At 50.5% G+C, this 12,614-nt stretch overlaps 1 protein-coding gene across 4 annotated transcripts in view; it reads left to right on the forward strand.

Annotated features, from left to right (window-relative positions):
* MARK4 (microtubule affinity regulating kinase 4) overlaps positions 1–12,614 on the forward strand; it is a 59,768-nt gene that overhangs the window by 38,404 nt on the left and 8,750 nt on the right. For 2 of the 4 annotated variants that reach the window (XM_073642083.1, XM_073642084.1), the window contains exon 16: positions 10,774–10,853. The exons of the other annotated variants lie outside the window; for them this stretch is intronic. In XM_073642083.1, coding sequence (XP_073498184.1) covers positions 10,774–10,853 — 80 coding nt within the window. The remainder of the gene's footprint in view (positions 1–10,773; positions 10,854–12,614) is intronic. 4 annotated transcript variants of the gene reach the window in all.

Consider the following 12,614-nt stretch of genomic DNA (forward strand, 5'->3'; position numbering starts at 1 on the left):
AGCACGGGTGCATGTCTCTGGAGCCAAGGCAGACCTAGCAAGAGGGCGTGAGAGAGTCCAGGCAGAACGTGAAGGGAGATACTCTTTGAATGCAGCATACCCACTTGCAGAGTAATGGATTCGGTGATGAATTGGATGGGGCGAGATAAGAGGCCCCCATCCACGGCAACAACAGACAAGGGTACAGCCAGAGGTTTGGTGGGGATGCGGTATTTCTCCACCAGGGACAGTGAAATAAGATTTCCGGCTGCTCCAGAGTCAAGTTGGGCTAGTTCGGAATAACGATTCTCCCCGCAGATGATTGAGACAGACAGCAGCAGGGATGGAGAGGATTTATTTTTGTCTAGATCAAGTCCTCTGAGCGAACCTAGACACAGGCGTTCTCCCGACCTCTCCGGGCAGGCACGGATCCGATGCTCCTTACTGCCACAGTAGAAGCAGCTCCCCTCGGCACGGCGAAAGTCCTGACGGGATTTGACCATCTTGGTCTGGTCGACCTGCATAGGCTCAGGAGAGTGTACCTGGGGAGAAACGGAAGGAGTGACGGGTTTCAAAAAAGTAGGAACCAGACGTGGAAGCCCCTTTTCACGGGTGACCTCTTTGGCACGTTCCTGGAACCGTAGGTCAATCCGGGTGGCAAGAGTTATTAGGTCATCGAGAGTGGTAGGAATGTCCCGACCAGCAAGTTCATCTTTAATACGGCCGGACAGACCCTCCCAGAAGACGGATACCAGAGCTTCGTTATCCCAGGCCAGCTCCGAGGCAAGGGTACGGAACCGTATGGCATATTGACCCACGGTGAGGCTTCCCTGACGGAGGCGTAGCAGAGATGATGCGGATGAGGTCCTCCGTCCGGGTTCGTCGAAGGCTTTCCGGAAAGCCGTGAGAAAGGCAGGCAAGTCGGACACCAGGGGGTCTCCTCTCTCCCATAGAGGATTTAGCCAGGCCAGAGCCTCCCCGGTGAGATGGGACATGATGAATGCAATTTTGGCTCGGTCGGAGTTAAACTGGTGGGACAATAGTTCAAAATGCAGGGTGCACTGATTTATGAAGCCCCGAGCCAGGACGGAGTCGCCTCCGAAGCGAGGAGGTGCAGAGAGCCGGGGTCCGGAAAAGGATACCATGGTACTGGCCGTAGTTGCAGGTGGTGTTGTCAGAGTATCCAGGCGAGTATTGACATTCCGCAGGTGACCCAGGATGGACTCCTGTTGGGACCTTTGACGGGACAGTTCATGACACAGGTCCGTGAGCGAGGGAGCTTGGGTGCCACCGGGTTCCATGGCCCGAGCAAACTGTAACGGGTCCGGGAGGCGGAACCTCTGAGCTACTATACAAGGGGGCGGCCCTTGTAAGGGAGCGGGTGGCAGTCTCTGGGTGAACGGACAGGGAGTTACGGCAAGTGATCAGGGCAGTCTCTGGGTAAGGGGTAGGTACGACCTGTGATGGCGGAGCCTCCGGGTAGGCTAGCAGGCAGATGGTAGATGTGTGCTCCCAGGTGAGCAAGCGAGAGTCTCTGGAATAGCAGGTGGTCACGGCACGTGACGGCGGAACCTCCGGGCTGGCAGGCAGGTAGGTAACGGAGAAGCGCTCCCAGGTGAGCGGGCAAGAGTCTCTGGAATAGCTGGTGGTCACCGCACGTGACAACGGGACCTCCGGGCTGGCAAGCAGGCAGGTAACGGAGATGCGCTCCCAGGTGAGCGGGCAAGAGTCTCTGAGATAGCTGGTGGTCACAGCACGTGACAACGGAGCCTCCGGGCTGGCAAGCAGGCAGATAACGGAGAAGCGCTCCCAGGTGAGCGGGCAAGCTGGTCCATAGACAGACTGACCGGAGTAGTAAGGCAGACCGTCGGACCTCAGGCAAGCAGGCAGGTAGCTGATATGCGCTCCCAGGTGAGCGGGCAGGCTGGTCCTTTAGACAGACTGACAGGAGTAGTAAGGCAGACCGTCGGACCTCAGACTGGCAGACAGGTAACAAGTATTCAGGCAGGAATCAGGCAGGTAACTAGCAGGAAACTGGCAGGAAACTGGCAGGTAACTGGCAACGGGACCTGAGGGCTGAAGCACAGGTGAGACACAGGTGCAAACAACATTGCTCGGGCACCTCCATTTTGGAGGAGGTGCCTTATATATGATGAAGTCCTCCGGCCATTGGCCGGGGACTCTTTAGGGCGGCGCGCGCGGCCCCTTTAAGAGGAGGGAAGCGCGCGCGCGCCCTAAGCACAGGGGCCGGGAAGGAGCGCGCGCTGAGAGCAGAGCAGGAGGAGGACGCCGGGACGGAGCGCGCGCTGACAGCAGAGCAGGAGGAGGACGCCGGGACGGAGCGCGCGCTGACAGCAGAGCGGGGAGAGGACGCCGGGACGGAGCGCGCGCTGACAGCAGAGCGGTGAGGGGAGCAGCGTCCCTGCCTAGCAGAGGGCAGGGACGCCAGCGCTACATCTGACCATGTGGTGTGTGAGACATGATCAGGCACATCCTGTTTAATTTATGAAGGAAGGTCTCTGAAAGTTCCATTTTTTTTTCAGGGTCCTTCAAGCGGCCCTCACTCTTTGTAGAGGGCCATCAGGCAGCCTTCACTATTGTTATAGGGCCATTCGGTCTGCCCTCACTTAAATTTTAGAGGTCCAGCAGCCAGCTATGCTTTGCATAGATGTATATTGATAATGCAATATAATGTATCCATCTGAAGTGGTCAAATTTTCTTTTTCGAATATATTCTGGAAAGTTTGACACCTGGAGGGCCAGCAGGCAGCCCTCACTATTTTTAGACGGGCAGCAGGTGTCTTGTGGACAGATGAGACCAAGATAGAGCTTTTTGGTAAAGCACATCATTCAACTTTTTACTCAAAATGGAATGAGGCCTACAAATAAAGACACTGGACGCCTTGACTGTGTGAAGACTCCCAAAGGCTTTTGGGTCGCAATGTAGTGCCCAGTGTTAGAAAGGTGGGTTTGCATCCTAGGTCATGGGTCTTCCAGCAGGACAATGACCCCAAATATACTTCAAGAAGCACCCAGAAATGGATGGAAACAAAGCACTGGAGAGTCCTGAAGTGGTAATTCCATCTCCGGTAGCGTAAAGTCTCCCACCACTACCTCTTACATCCAGAAGCTACAGAGAAACTGCGAATGGACACATTAAATCAGTTAATTTTGCCTGCTTTGATGAATTTCTGAGTGCAGATCGCAGTAAAAATCACGAATCTGTCAATGAGTTTTTTGAAAAGAGCAATCAAGTTATGGACTGTGGAAGAGGTCTATGTGACGAGAATGAACACTCATTTCCAGCAGATGATACCTAGCACCCGTCCCTATACTAAATGCAGCTAACAGTGGTATTAATAGGGAATAGAATAGAAATATATACAGTATAGACCAAAAGTTTGGACACACCTTCTCATTTAAAGATTTTTCTGTATTTTCATGACGATGAAAATTGTTCATTCACACTGAAGGCATCAAAACTATGAATTAACACATGTGGAATTATATACTTAACAAAAAAGTATGAAACAACTGAAAATATGTCTTATATTCTAGGTTCTTCAAAGTAGCCACCTTTTGCTTTGATGACTGCTTTGCACACTCTTGGCATTCTCTTGATGAGCTTCAAGAGGTAGTCACCGGAAATGGCTTTCACTACACCGGTGTGCCCTGTCAGGTTTAATAAGTGGGATTTCTTGCCTTATAAATGGGGTTGGGACCATCAGTTGTGTTGTGCAGAAGTCTGGTAGATACACAGCTGATAGTCCCACTGAATAGACTGTTAGAATTTGTATTATGGCAAGAAAAAAGCAGCTAAGTAAAGAAAAACGAGTGGCCATCATTACTTTAAGAAATGAAGGCCATTCAGTGCGAAAAATTGGGAAAACTTTGAAAGTGTCCCCAAGTGCAGTTGCAAAAACCATCAAGCGCTACAAAGAAACTGGCTCACATGAGGACTGCCCCAGGAAAGCAAGACCAAGAGTCATCTTTGCTTCTGAGGATAAGTTTATCCGAGTCACCAGCCTCAGAAATCGCAGGTTAACAGCAGCTCAGATTAGAGACCAGGTCAATGCCACACAGAGTTCTAGCAGCAGACACATCTCTTCAACAACTGTTAAGAGGAGACTTTGTGCAGCAGGCCTTCATGGTAAAATAGCTACTAGGAAACCACTGCTAAGGACAGGCAACAAGCAGAAGAGACTTGTTTGGGCTAAAGAACAAAAGGAATGGACATTAGACCAGTGGAAATCTGTGCTTTGCTCTGATGAGTCCAAATTTGAGATCTTTGGTTCCAACCACCGTGTCTTTGTGCGACGCAGAAAAGGTGAACGGATGGACTCTACATGCCTGGTTCCCACCGTGAAGCATGGAGGAGGAGGTGTGATGGTGTGGGGGTGCTTTGCTGGTGACACTATTGTGGATTTGTTCAAAATTTAAGGCATACTGAACCAGCATGGCTACCACAGCATCTTGCAGCGGCATGCTATTCCATCCAGTTTGCGTTTAGTTGGACCATCATTTATTTTTCAACAGGACAATGACCCGAAACACACCTCCAGGCTGTGTAAGGGCTATTTGACCAAGAAGGAGAGTGATGGGGTGCTACGCCAGATGACCTGGCCTCCACAGTCACCAGACCTGAACCCAATCGAGATGGTTTGGGGTGAGCTGGACCGCAGAGTGAAGGCAAAAGGGCCAACAAGTGCTAAGCATCTCTGGAAACTCCTTCAAGATAGTTGGAAGACCATTTCCGGTGACTACCTCTTGAAGCTCATCAAGAGAATGCCAAGAGTGTGCAAAGCAGTCATCAAAGCAAAAGGTGGCTACTTTGAAGAACCTAGAATATAAGACATATTTTCAGTTGTTTCACACTTTTTTGTTAAGTATATAATTCCACATGTGTTAAATCATAGTTTTGATGCCTTCAGTGTGAATGTACAATTTTCATAGTCATGAAAATACAGAAAAATCTTTAAATGAGAAGGTGTGTCCAAACTTTTGGTCTGTACTGTATATATATATTTTTCCTGTTGCAGCAGCTAGGACTATAAAGCAATAATCCGTGACTCGATGCCTGTAGAACGCTATCCCTAATGCGACAGCTCACTGTACATGAATTGCAGATAAGAGAGGTAATATAGTAATATTGTAGAAAATAGAATAGATTTGAATCGGTCCTGAAAAAAGTTTTTTTTTCATGTGTAGCAGCACCAATGACTGTTACTTCATCAACCCTGCTGGGGAATGTAATGCAGCGTTTCGCATCTACTCAGCCTGATATGGAGGAGACCAGGATCTTCTGTACTTACTGTACAAAGTCTCCTGTCTCAGCTGTGTAATCCTTTATGCAGTGTGAGAACTCCCTATGTGACGACCACCTGACAGCCTACAACAAGGCACTGGATCATATACTAATAGAACCCACCAGCTCTTTAGGTTTTCAAAAATGTTCCCGATACTAAAAGGTTGAGCCTCAGTAAAGCATTTTTTCCCATTACTAAGGAGTGGGTCTCCTAGACTGGTAAAGTGTATGCACTAAGTGCAAGGTCTGCCAAAAATGATAAGGAGGCACTCCAATACCCCTTTGAAGAGACGTAGTGGAGGGCCTCAGAAAACATTTTTTTCCCATTATTAAGGAGTGGGTATCCTAGACTGGTAATGCACATGCACTAAGGGCTGGAAAATATTTACCCCTGGGGGATATACATATATATCAAAGAATGTTAGAGGTAGGCGTCTAAAAATTATTAATGTGGGTATCATAAACACTCTTTAAAAAATTTATAGCGAGGGTAGCATGTTCACTTTGTTGATATGGTGGTAGAGGAGGACAAGAAGGAGGAGGACGACACAAAAAAGTCAAAATCCTAAAGAGTATACCCAAGTCTGGGTGTGAAGGGGTGCATGGGAATAGACCAGAAAAAACAAACACTGGTTTTGAGTTTATGTTCCGCTGCTATCATCCGGTTGTGTTGAGAAGTCTGGGAAAATCCAGCCCTTGTTCAGTTTGATAACAGTCAGCCAGTCAGCATTTTCAGTTGACAGGCCGATGCACCTATCAGTTATAATACCCCCGGCGGCACTAAAAACCCGCTCTGACAAAACGCTAGCGGCAGGACAGGCTAGGACCGCCAGTTCATGCCACGTGTCCAGCTTGGATACCCAATAGTTGTAAGGCACAGAGGACGCTGGTATTGTCGGCAAGGTGCTCTTTTGGCATCTTCCTAATCTTTACCCTCCTTGTCTGAGTACCCCGTGCATCAGGGCCTGTGCGCTGGGAGGGTCTGAGAAAACTGTCCCAGATCTTTGACAGTGTTCCCCTGCCTCTGCTGCATCTGGTTTGTGTCTCCCTCATGTCTACTCCTTGGTTGTCCAAGGAACTGTGACCTCTGCCACCAGCGTTGTCAGATGGTAATTTTCTTAATAAATCTTCAACTAGGGCCTTCTGGTACTGCAACATTTTTGTAGACGTCTCTTCCACGAGAAGGATAGATGGAAAGTTCTCCTTGTAGTGTAGGTGTAGAAGGGTGACCAACCAGTAATTAGTGTTGGCCAAAATGCGTACAACGCGAGGGTCACTGGAAAAGCAGCGGAGCATAAACTCAGCCATGTGTGCCAGACTGCCAACAGCCAAGACTTCCCTGTGCCCACCAAAAGGACGACTGTCCATCTCCTCCACCTCCTCCTACCTCTCCTCCTCCTCCTCCTCCACAGGCCATCCACACTGAACAGACGGGATGAAGCTGATGTGGGTAGTACCATCTGTAGCACAGGAAACCAGCTCCTGTTCGTCCTCCTTCTCCTCCTCATTATCACCCAATCCGCATCGATATGAGGCTGGGCTGTGTAGCATCACCCTGTATAGTTTCAGAGAAATGGGATGGTTACGCTGATTATGGCATCATCGACGCTCACTATCTTGGTCGAGTCCTCAAAGTTTTGGAGAACGGCACAGATGTCAGACAGTCATGCCCACTCATCAGCTCTTATGTGCGGAGGCTGACCAGAATATTGAAGCTGGTACTCAACTTTCCTCTGCTGCTCACAAAGCCTTGCCGGCATGTGCAACGTAGAATTCCAACGAGTGGTGACATCGCACACCAGTCGGTGAGTTGGAAGCTGCAAACGTTGCTGAAGCACTGCCAGGGCGGCGGAAGCTGTAGCTGACTTTTGGAAATGGGCTCACTCTCGGCTTACCTTCACAAGTAGCTCAGGCAGATAAGGGTAGGTTTTGAGAAACCGCTGAATCACTAAGTTGAGCACGTGGGCCAGGCATGGTACGTGTTCGAGGTTGGCAAGCTTCAGAGCCGCCACCAGATTACGGCCATTGTTACACACGACCATGCCTGGTTGTAGGTTCAGTGGTGAGAGCCACAGATCAGTCTGGTCTGTTAGATCTTTCAACAACTATGCAGCGGTGTGCAGTTTGTCACCTAAGCAGATTAGCTTCAGCAGAGCCTGTTGCCGCTTGGCCTAGGCAGTGCTGCAGTGCTTCCAGCTTGCGACTGATGTTGACGTTTCGGAGATGGAGGCTGAAGAGGAAAAGGAGGTGCAGGAACTGCTGTGGAAGGTGGGGGCAACCCTGATTGTTCCAGGGCTGCAATCCTCGGATTCAGTAGCACGTGTTGTATCCCAGGATCTGACTGAGTCCCGGCTTCCTAATATTCACCCAGTGTGCCATCATGGAAATGTACCGTCCCTGGCCACAAGCACTTGTCCACGTGTCCGTGGTTCGGTGGACCTTCCCAGTAACTGCTTTGGTGAGGGCATGGGTAATGTTATGGGACACGAGCTTGTGTAAGGCAGGGACGGCACACCGGGGAGAAATAGTGGCGGCTGGGGATCGAGTACCAAGGGACAGCCGCTGCCATGAGGTTGCGGAAAGCTTCCGTCTCTACAAGCCTAAACGGCAAATTTTCCAGTACAAGCAGTTTGGAAATGTGGCCGTTTAGTATTGTGGCCTGTGGGTTGGTGGCTGCGTATTTACACTTGCGTTCCAAGGACTGGGGTAGGGATAACAACCCTACGCTGGGACAGGGATGTGGTTGTTGACAGTGTGTGCAATGACAGGTGCTGGGTGGGAGGCATCTTTGCCTGCGTCATGGACAGGAGATTGGCGTGCATGCACAACAGCAGAATAGGCAGTGGTGTCACCCGCAGACAACGTCTCTGGACCCTGAAGTTCGGCCCAACCAGTCGGGTGCTTTGCTGTCTTGTGCCTGAGCATGCTTGCGGTGGTCAGGCTGGTAGTTGTGCTGCCCCTGCTGATGCTGGCATGGCAGATGTTGCAAATGGCCTTTTTTGGGTTAACAGGACAGTCTTTAAAAAAAGTGCCAGACTCTGGAACACCTAACCCTTGGTTTGGCAACTTCCCCAGTGTTGGTGTTCTGAAGAACAGTTGCCCACTACCTCGTCTTCCACGTCCACACCCTGGTCCTCCTCCTGACTTTCTGTCATTTGTGTCTTATCATCATTCACCTCTTGCAACAGTAATTGCACTTTCCTACTGTCGCCTTCTTGTGACCGTGGCTGCTCAAATATTTGGGCATCGCTACATGCGATCTCCTCATTTGCCGCTTGAAGCTGACCGGGTGAGAGGCTGAATCTACAAATGGAAATGTGAACAGCTCTTTGGAGTGTCCAAGTGTGGAATCACTTGTCTCCGGGCACTCTGCATGGTGAGAGGAAGGAGGATCAGGGTGAGTAATATGTGGTCCAGACTCACGGCTACTGAGACTGGACCATGTGGAAGACAGGGTGGTGCTGGCAAACTGACTGGAAGCATTATCTTCTATCCAACCAACAACCTTTTCACACTGCTCTGGCTTCAAGAGTGGTGTTCCGCGCCCCCCTAAAAAGTGAGACAGGAAGATTGGTCGACTTGATGTGGGTGTTTGTTTCACCTTGCCCACTGCCTCGGCCTCTACGCTCACTATCCGCATCACGTCCACTTCCACCGTCACCTAACCACGCGTCATGCTCATTTGAAATTGCGTATGATATTTCCCTGCTGAAAAAACTTTGCAAGATTCTTAACGCAGTAAAATTAGCACACCTCAGATGGACTTGTTACACTATAGCGATGCTGTTGGGCCCAGTCTGGTTGTGTGTTTTCAACGTACAACTGGCGCAGTTTAAATAGCGTAGAATATTGTGATGCTGAGAAAACTTTGCAGTATTTGTATCGCAGAAAATTTAGCACACCTCAGATGGAATTTTTTCACTGCTTGCACTATATAGCGATGCTATTCCAATCAACCAAGTCTGGCTGTATTCTTTTAACACACAACTTGAGCAGTGTAAATGGCGTATAATATCTCTTTTCACAACAATTTGCAGGATTAAGAGCAAAAAGAATATTGGTAGCCCTCAGAAGGGCTATTAGATATGAGTTCCAGCAGCAGAAGGGACGTGCATTGAACCATATCCTGTCCTACACGGTCCCTTCACAATCTCTCCCTAACTACTGCTATCAGCAGTATTAATATTAATTAGAATGAGCCTTGTTAAGGGCTGTTGTTGCAGATTTCTGAAATAATAGTGGTGTGGAATCCCTGCCTATATGCAGGTAAAATTCTCTCCTTTGCTCAGCAGCAGCTTTCCCTACTGTGCCTGTTTCCGGGGTACACTGTGACGAGCATAAGGTCACTGGGTCTTATATAGACCTGATTATGCTGTGTGGCCAGCCAATCACCGTAATGCCACTACCAACATGGCTACGGCATTACAGTGACTGGCAGGCAATCCCTGCATGTTTATTGGCTGTCTAAAGAGCGCCAAACATGCGGGGCAGGGACTCGAGCTCCCGCCCAAGCTTTCAAAAAATACTCGCCATATAGTGAGCATCTCGAGCTCAGTTGCGTTGTTCGCGCTGCTCTCAGTTGCGTTGTTCGCTCTTCTCTCAGTTGCGTTGTCCCCGCTGCTCTCAGTTGCATTGTCCCTGCTGCGATCAGTTGCGTTGTATCCGCTGTGCTCAATTGCACCGTTCCCGCTGCGCTCACTTGCGTTGTCCCCGCTGCTCTCAGTTGCGTTGTCCCCGCTGCTCTCAGTTGTGTTGTCCCAGCTGCTCTCAGTTGCGTTGTCCCCGCTGCTCTCAGTTGCGTTGTCCCTGCTGCGATCAGTTGCGTTGTCCCTGCTGCGATCAGTTGCGTTGTCCCTGCTGCGATCAGTTGCGTTGTCCCTGCTGCGATCAGTTGCGTTGTCCCCGCTGCGCCCAGTGGCGTTGTTCCCGCTGCGCTCAGTTGTGCTGCATCCGCTGTGCTCAATTGCACCGTTCCCGCTGCTCTCACTTGCTTTGTCCCCGCTGCGATCAGTTGCGTTGTCCCCGCTGCGATCAGTTGCATTGTCCCCGCTATGATCAGTTGCGTTGTCCCCGCTGCGCCCAGTTGCGTTGTTCCCGCTGCACTCAGTTGTGTTGCATCCGCTGTGCTCAATTGCACTGTTCCCGCTGCGCTCACTTGCACAGTTAGTGCTGCTCTCAGTTGCGTTGTTAGTGCTGCTCTCAGTTGCGTTGCCCCCGATGCGCCCAGTTGCGTTGTCCCCGCTGCTCTCAGTTGCATTGTCCCCGCTGCGCCCAGTTGCTTTGTCCCCGCTGCGCTCAGTTCCAGTGTACCCCCCTATGCTCTGTTGCATTGAGTCCTCTGTATCTATGGGTGGGAGACACAGTTTGGGACACTAGTGGACTGTAATGGTCATTTCTCCCCTTTCTGCCTTCCTTCTTTCCTTCTCATAGTTTTTCTCCCCCCTCCCCCTCTGTCTTTCTCCCCTTTCTCTTTCTGGCTTCCTCTCCAGGGTCGCTCTTGACCCCTCTAAGAGACAGGCGTCTCACCGCTGTGTGTCTGGAGTGTCTCTCCCTCAGGACAGCAAGATCAGTAAGTGTCTCCATGTCCCCCTAATAACCCGCACACATGGGCGAGTCGTCAGTGTGATGGTCACCATTGTGCTGCAGCCATGGGATGTGCGGCTGATTATAAAAGTGAAACTTGCTGAGGGTTGTAGTGATCGTTTCTGGCCACTCTATAGTAACTGGTTGATGGGCGGTGAGGAGGGGGATGTCAGCTCTGTGCCTGGTATTCATGATGAGGAAGGTATAGGCCTGTGTGGGGGCCAATACTGCCTGGTCTTGTGGTCAGCTTCCATGTCTGGTCCTTATAGATATTAGTGGTGTCCGGGCTTGTGGTCAACGCCGGGTCTGGTCCTTACACATGTTAGTGGTGTCCGCCCTTGTGCTCAGCGCCGGGTCTGGTCCTTACAGGTATTAGTGCTGTCTGGCCATGTGGTTAGCGCCAGGTCTGGTCTTTACAGGTATTAGTGGTGTCCGGCCTTCTGCTCAGTGCTGGGTCTGGTCCTTACAGGTGTTAGTGGTGTCCGGCCTTGTGCTCTGTACCGGGTCTGGTCCTTATAGATGTTAGTGGTGTCCGGCCTTGTGCTCAGTGCTGGGTCTGGTCCTTACAGGTATTAGTGGTGTCCGGCCTTGTGCTCTGTGCTGGGTCTGGTCCTTACAGGTGTTAGTGGCGTCCGGCCTTCTGCTCACACCGGGTCTGGTCCTTACAGATGTTATTGGTGTCCGACCTTTTGGTCAGCACCCAGGTCTGGTCCTTAAAGATATTAGTGGTGTCCGGCCTTGTGCTCCGTACCGGGTCTGGTCCTTATAGATGTTAGTGGTGTCCGGCCTTGTGCTCAGCACCGGGTCTGGTCCTTACAGGTATTAGTGGTGTCCGGCATTGTGCCCAGTGCTGGGTCTCGTCCTTACATGTATTAGTGGTGTCCAGCCTTCTGCTCAGTGCTGGGTCTGGTCCTTACAGGTATTAGTGGTGTCCGGCCTTGTGCTCTGTGCCGGGTCTGGTCCTTATAGATGTTAGTGATGTCCGGTATTGTGCTCTGTGCCGGGTCTGGTCCTTACAGGTATTATTGGTGTCCAGCCTTGTGCTCAGCGCAGGGTCTGGTCCTTACAGGTGTTAGTGGTGTCCGGCCTTGTGCTCAGCGCCAGGTCTGGTCGTTACAGGTATTAGTGGTGTTCGGCCTTGTGGTCAGCACCAGGTCTGGTCCTTACAGGTATTATTGGTGTCCAGCCTTGTGCTCAGCGCAGGGTCTGGTCCTTACAGGTGTTAGTGGTTCTTTAATTTGGTGACATTGGACAGGTTTTTACTCCTTCCGTCCGGACCTTCATTCTGTTTTTTTTATCACTTTGTCTTGTTTTCTTGCCGTTCTCTGTTGTTTGTGTCCATAAGATAGGACTGATGATCCATCACATGATGACCGCCTTCATTCCCTGCTCCACCACATTCCTACCACCATCGCCTCACTGCGCCAATAAATTACACTGCTCCACTACCTACATCCACATAATGCCAAATCACACCTCCTTCTCCTCCCTGCACCACTATAATATCACATCTCCTCCTCTCTACACAACTATGCTATCACACCTCCTCCTCCTCCCTGCACCACTACAATATCACTCCTCCTCCCTGCACCATTATACTATCACACCTCCTCCTCCCTGCACCACTATGCTATCACACCTCCTCCTCCCTGCACCACTGTTATCACACCTCCTCCTCCCTGCACCATTATGCTATCACACCTTCTCCTCCCTGCACCATTATACTATCACATGTCCTTCTCTTCCC

Source organism: Phyllobates terribilis, unplaced genomic scaffold, assembly GCF_046119375.1.
Source record: "Phyllobates terribilis strain yellow unplaced genomic scaffold, ASM4611937v1 Scaffold_7__3_contigs__length_470593459, whole genome shotgun sequence".
Taxonomy (NCBI): domain Eukaryota; kingdom Metazoa; phylum Chordata; class Amphibia; order Anura; family Dendrobatidae; genus Phyllobates; species Phyllobates terribilis.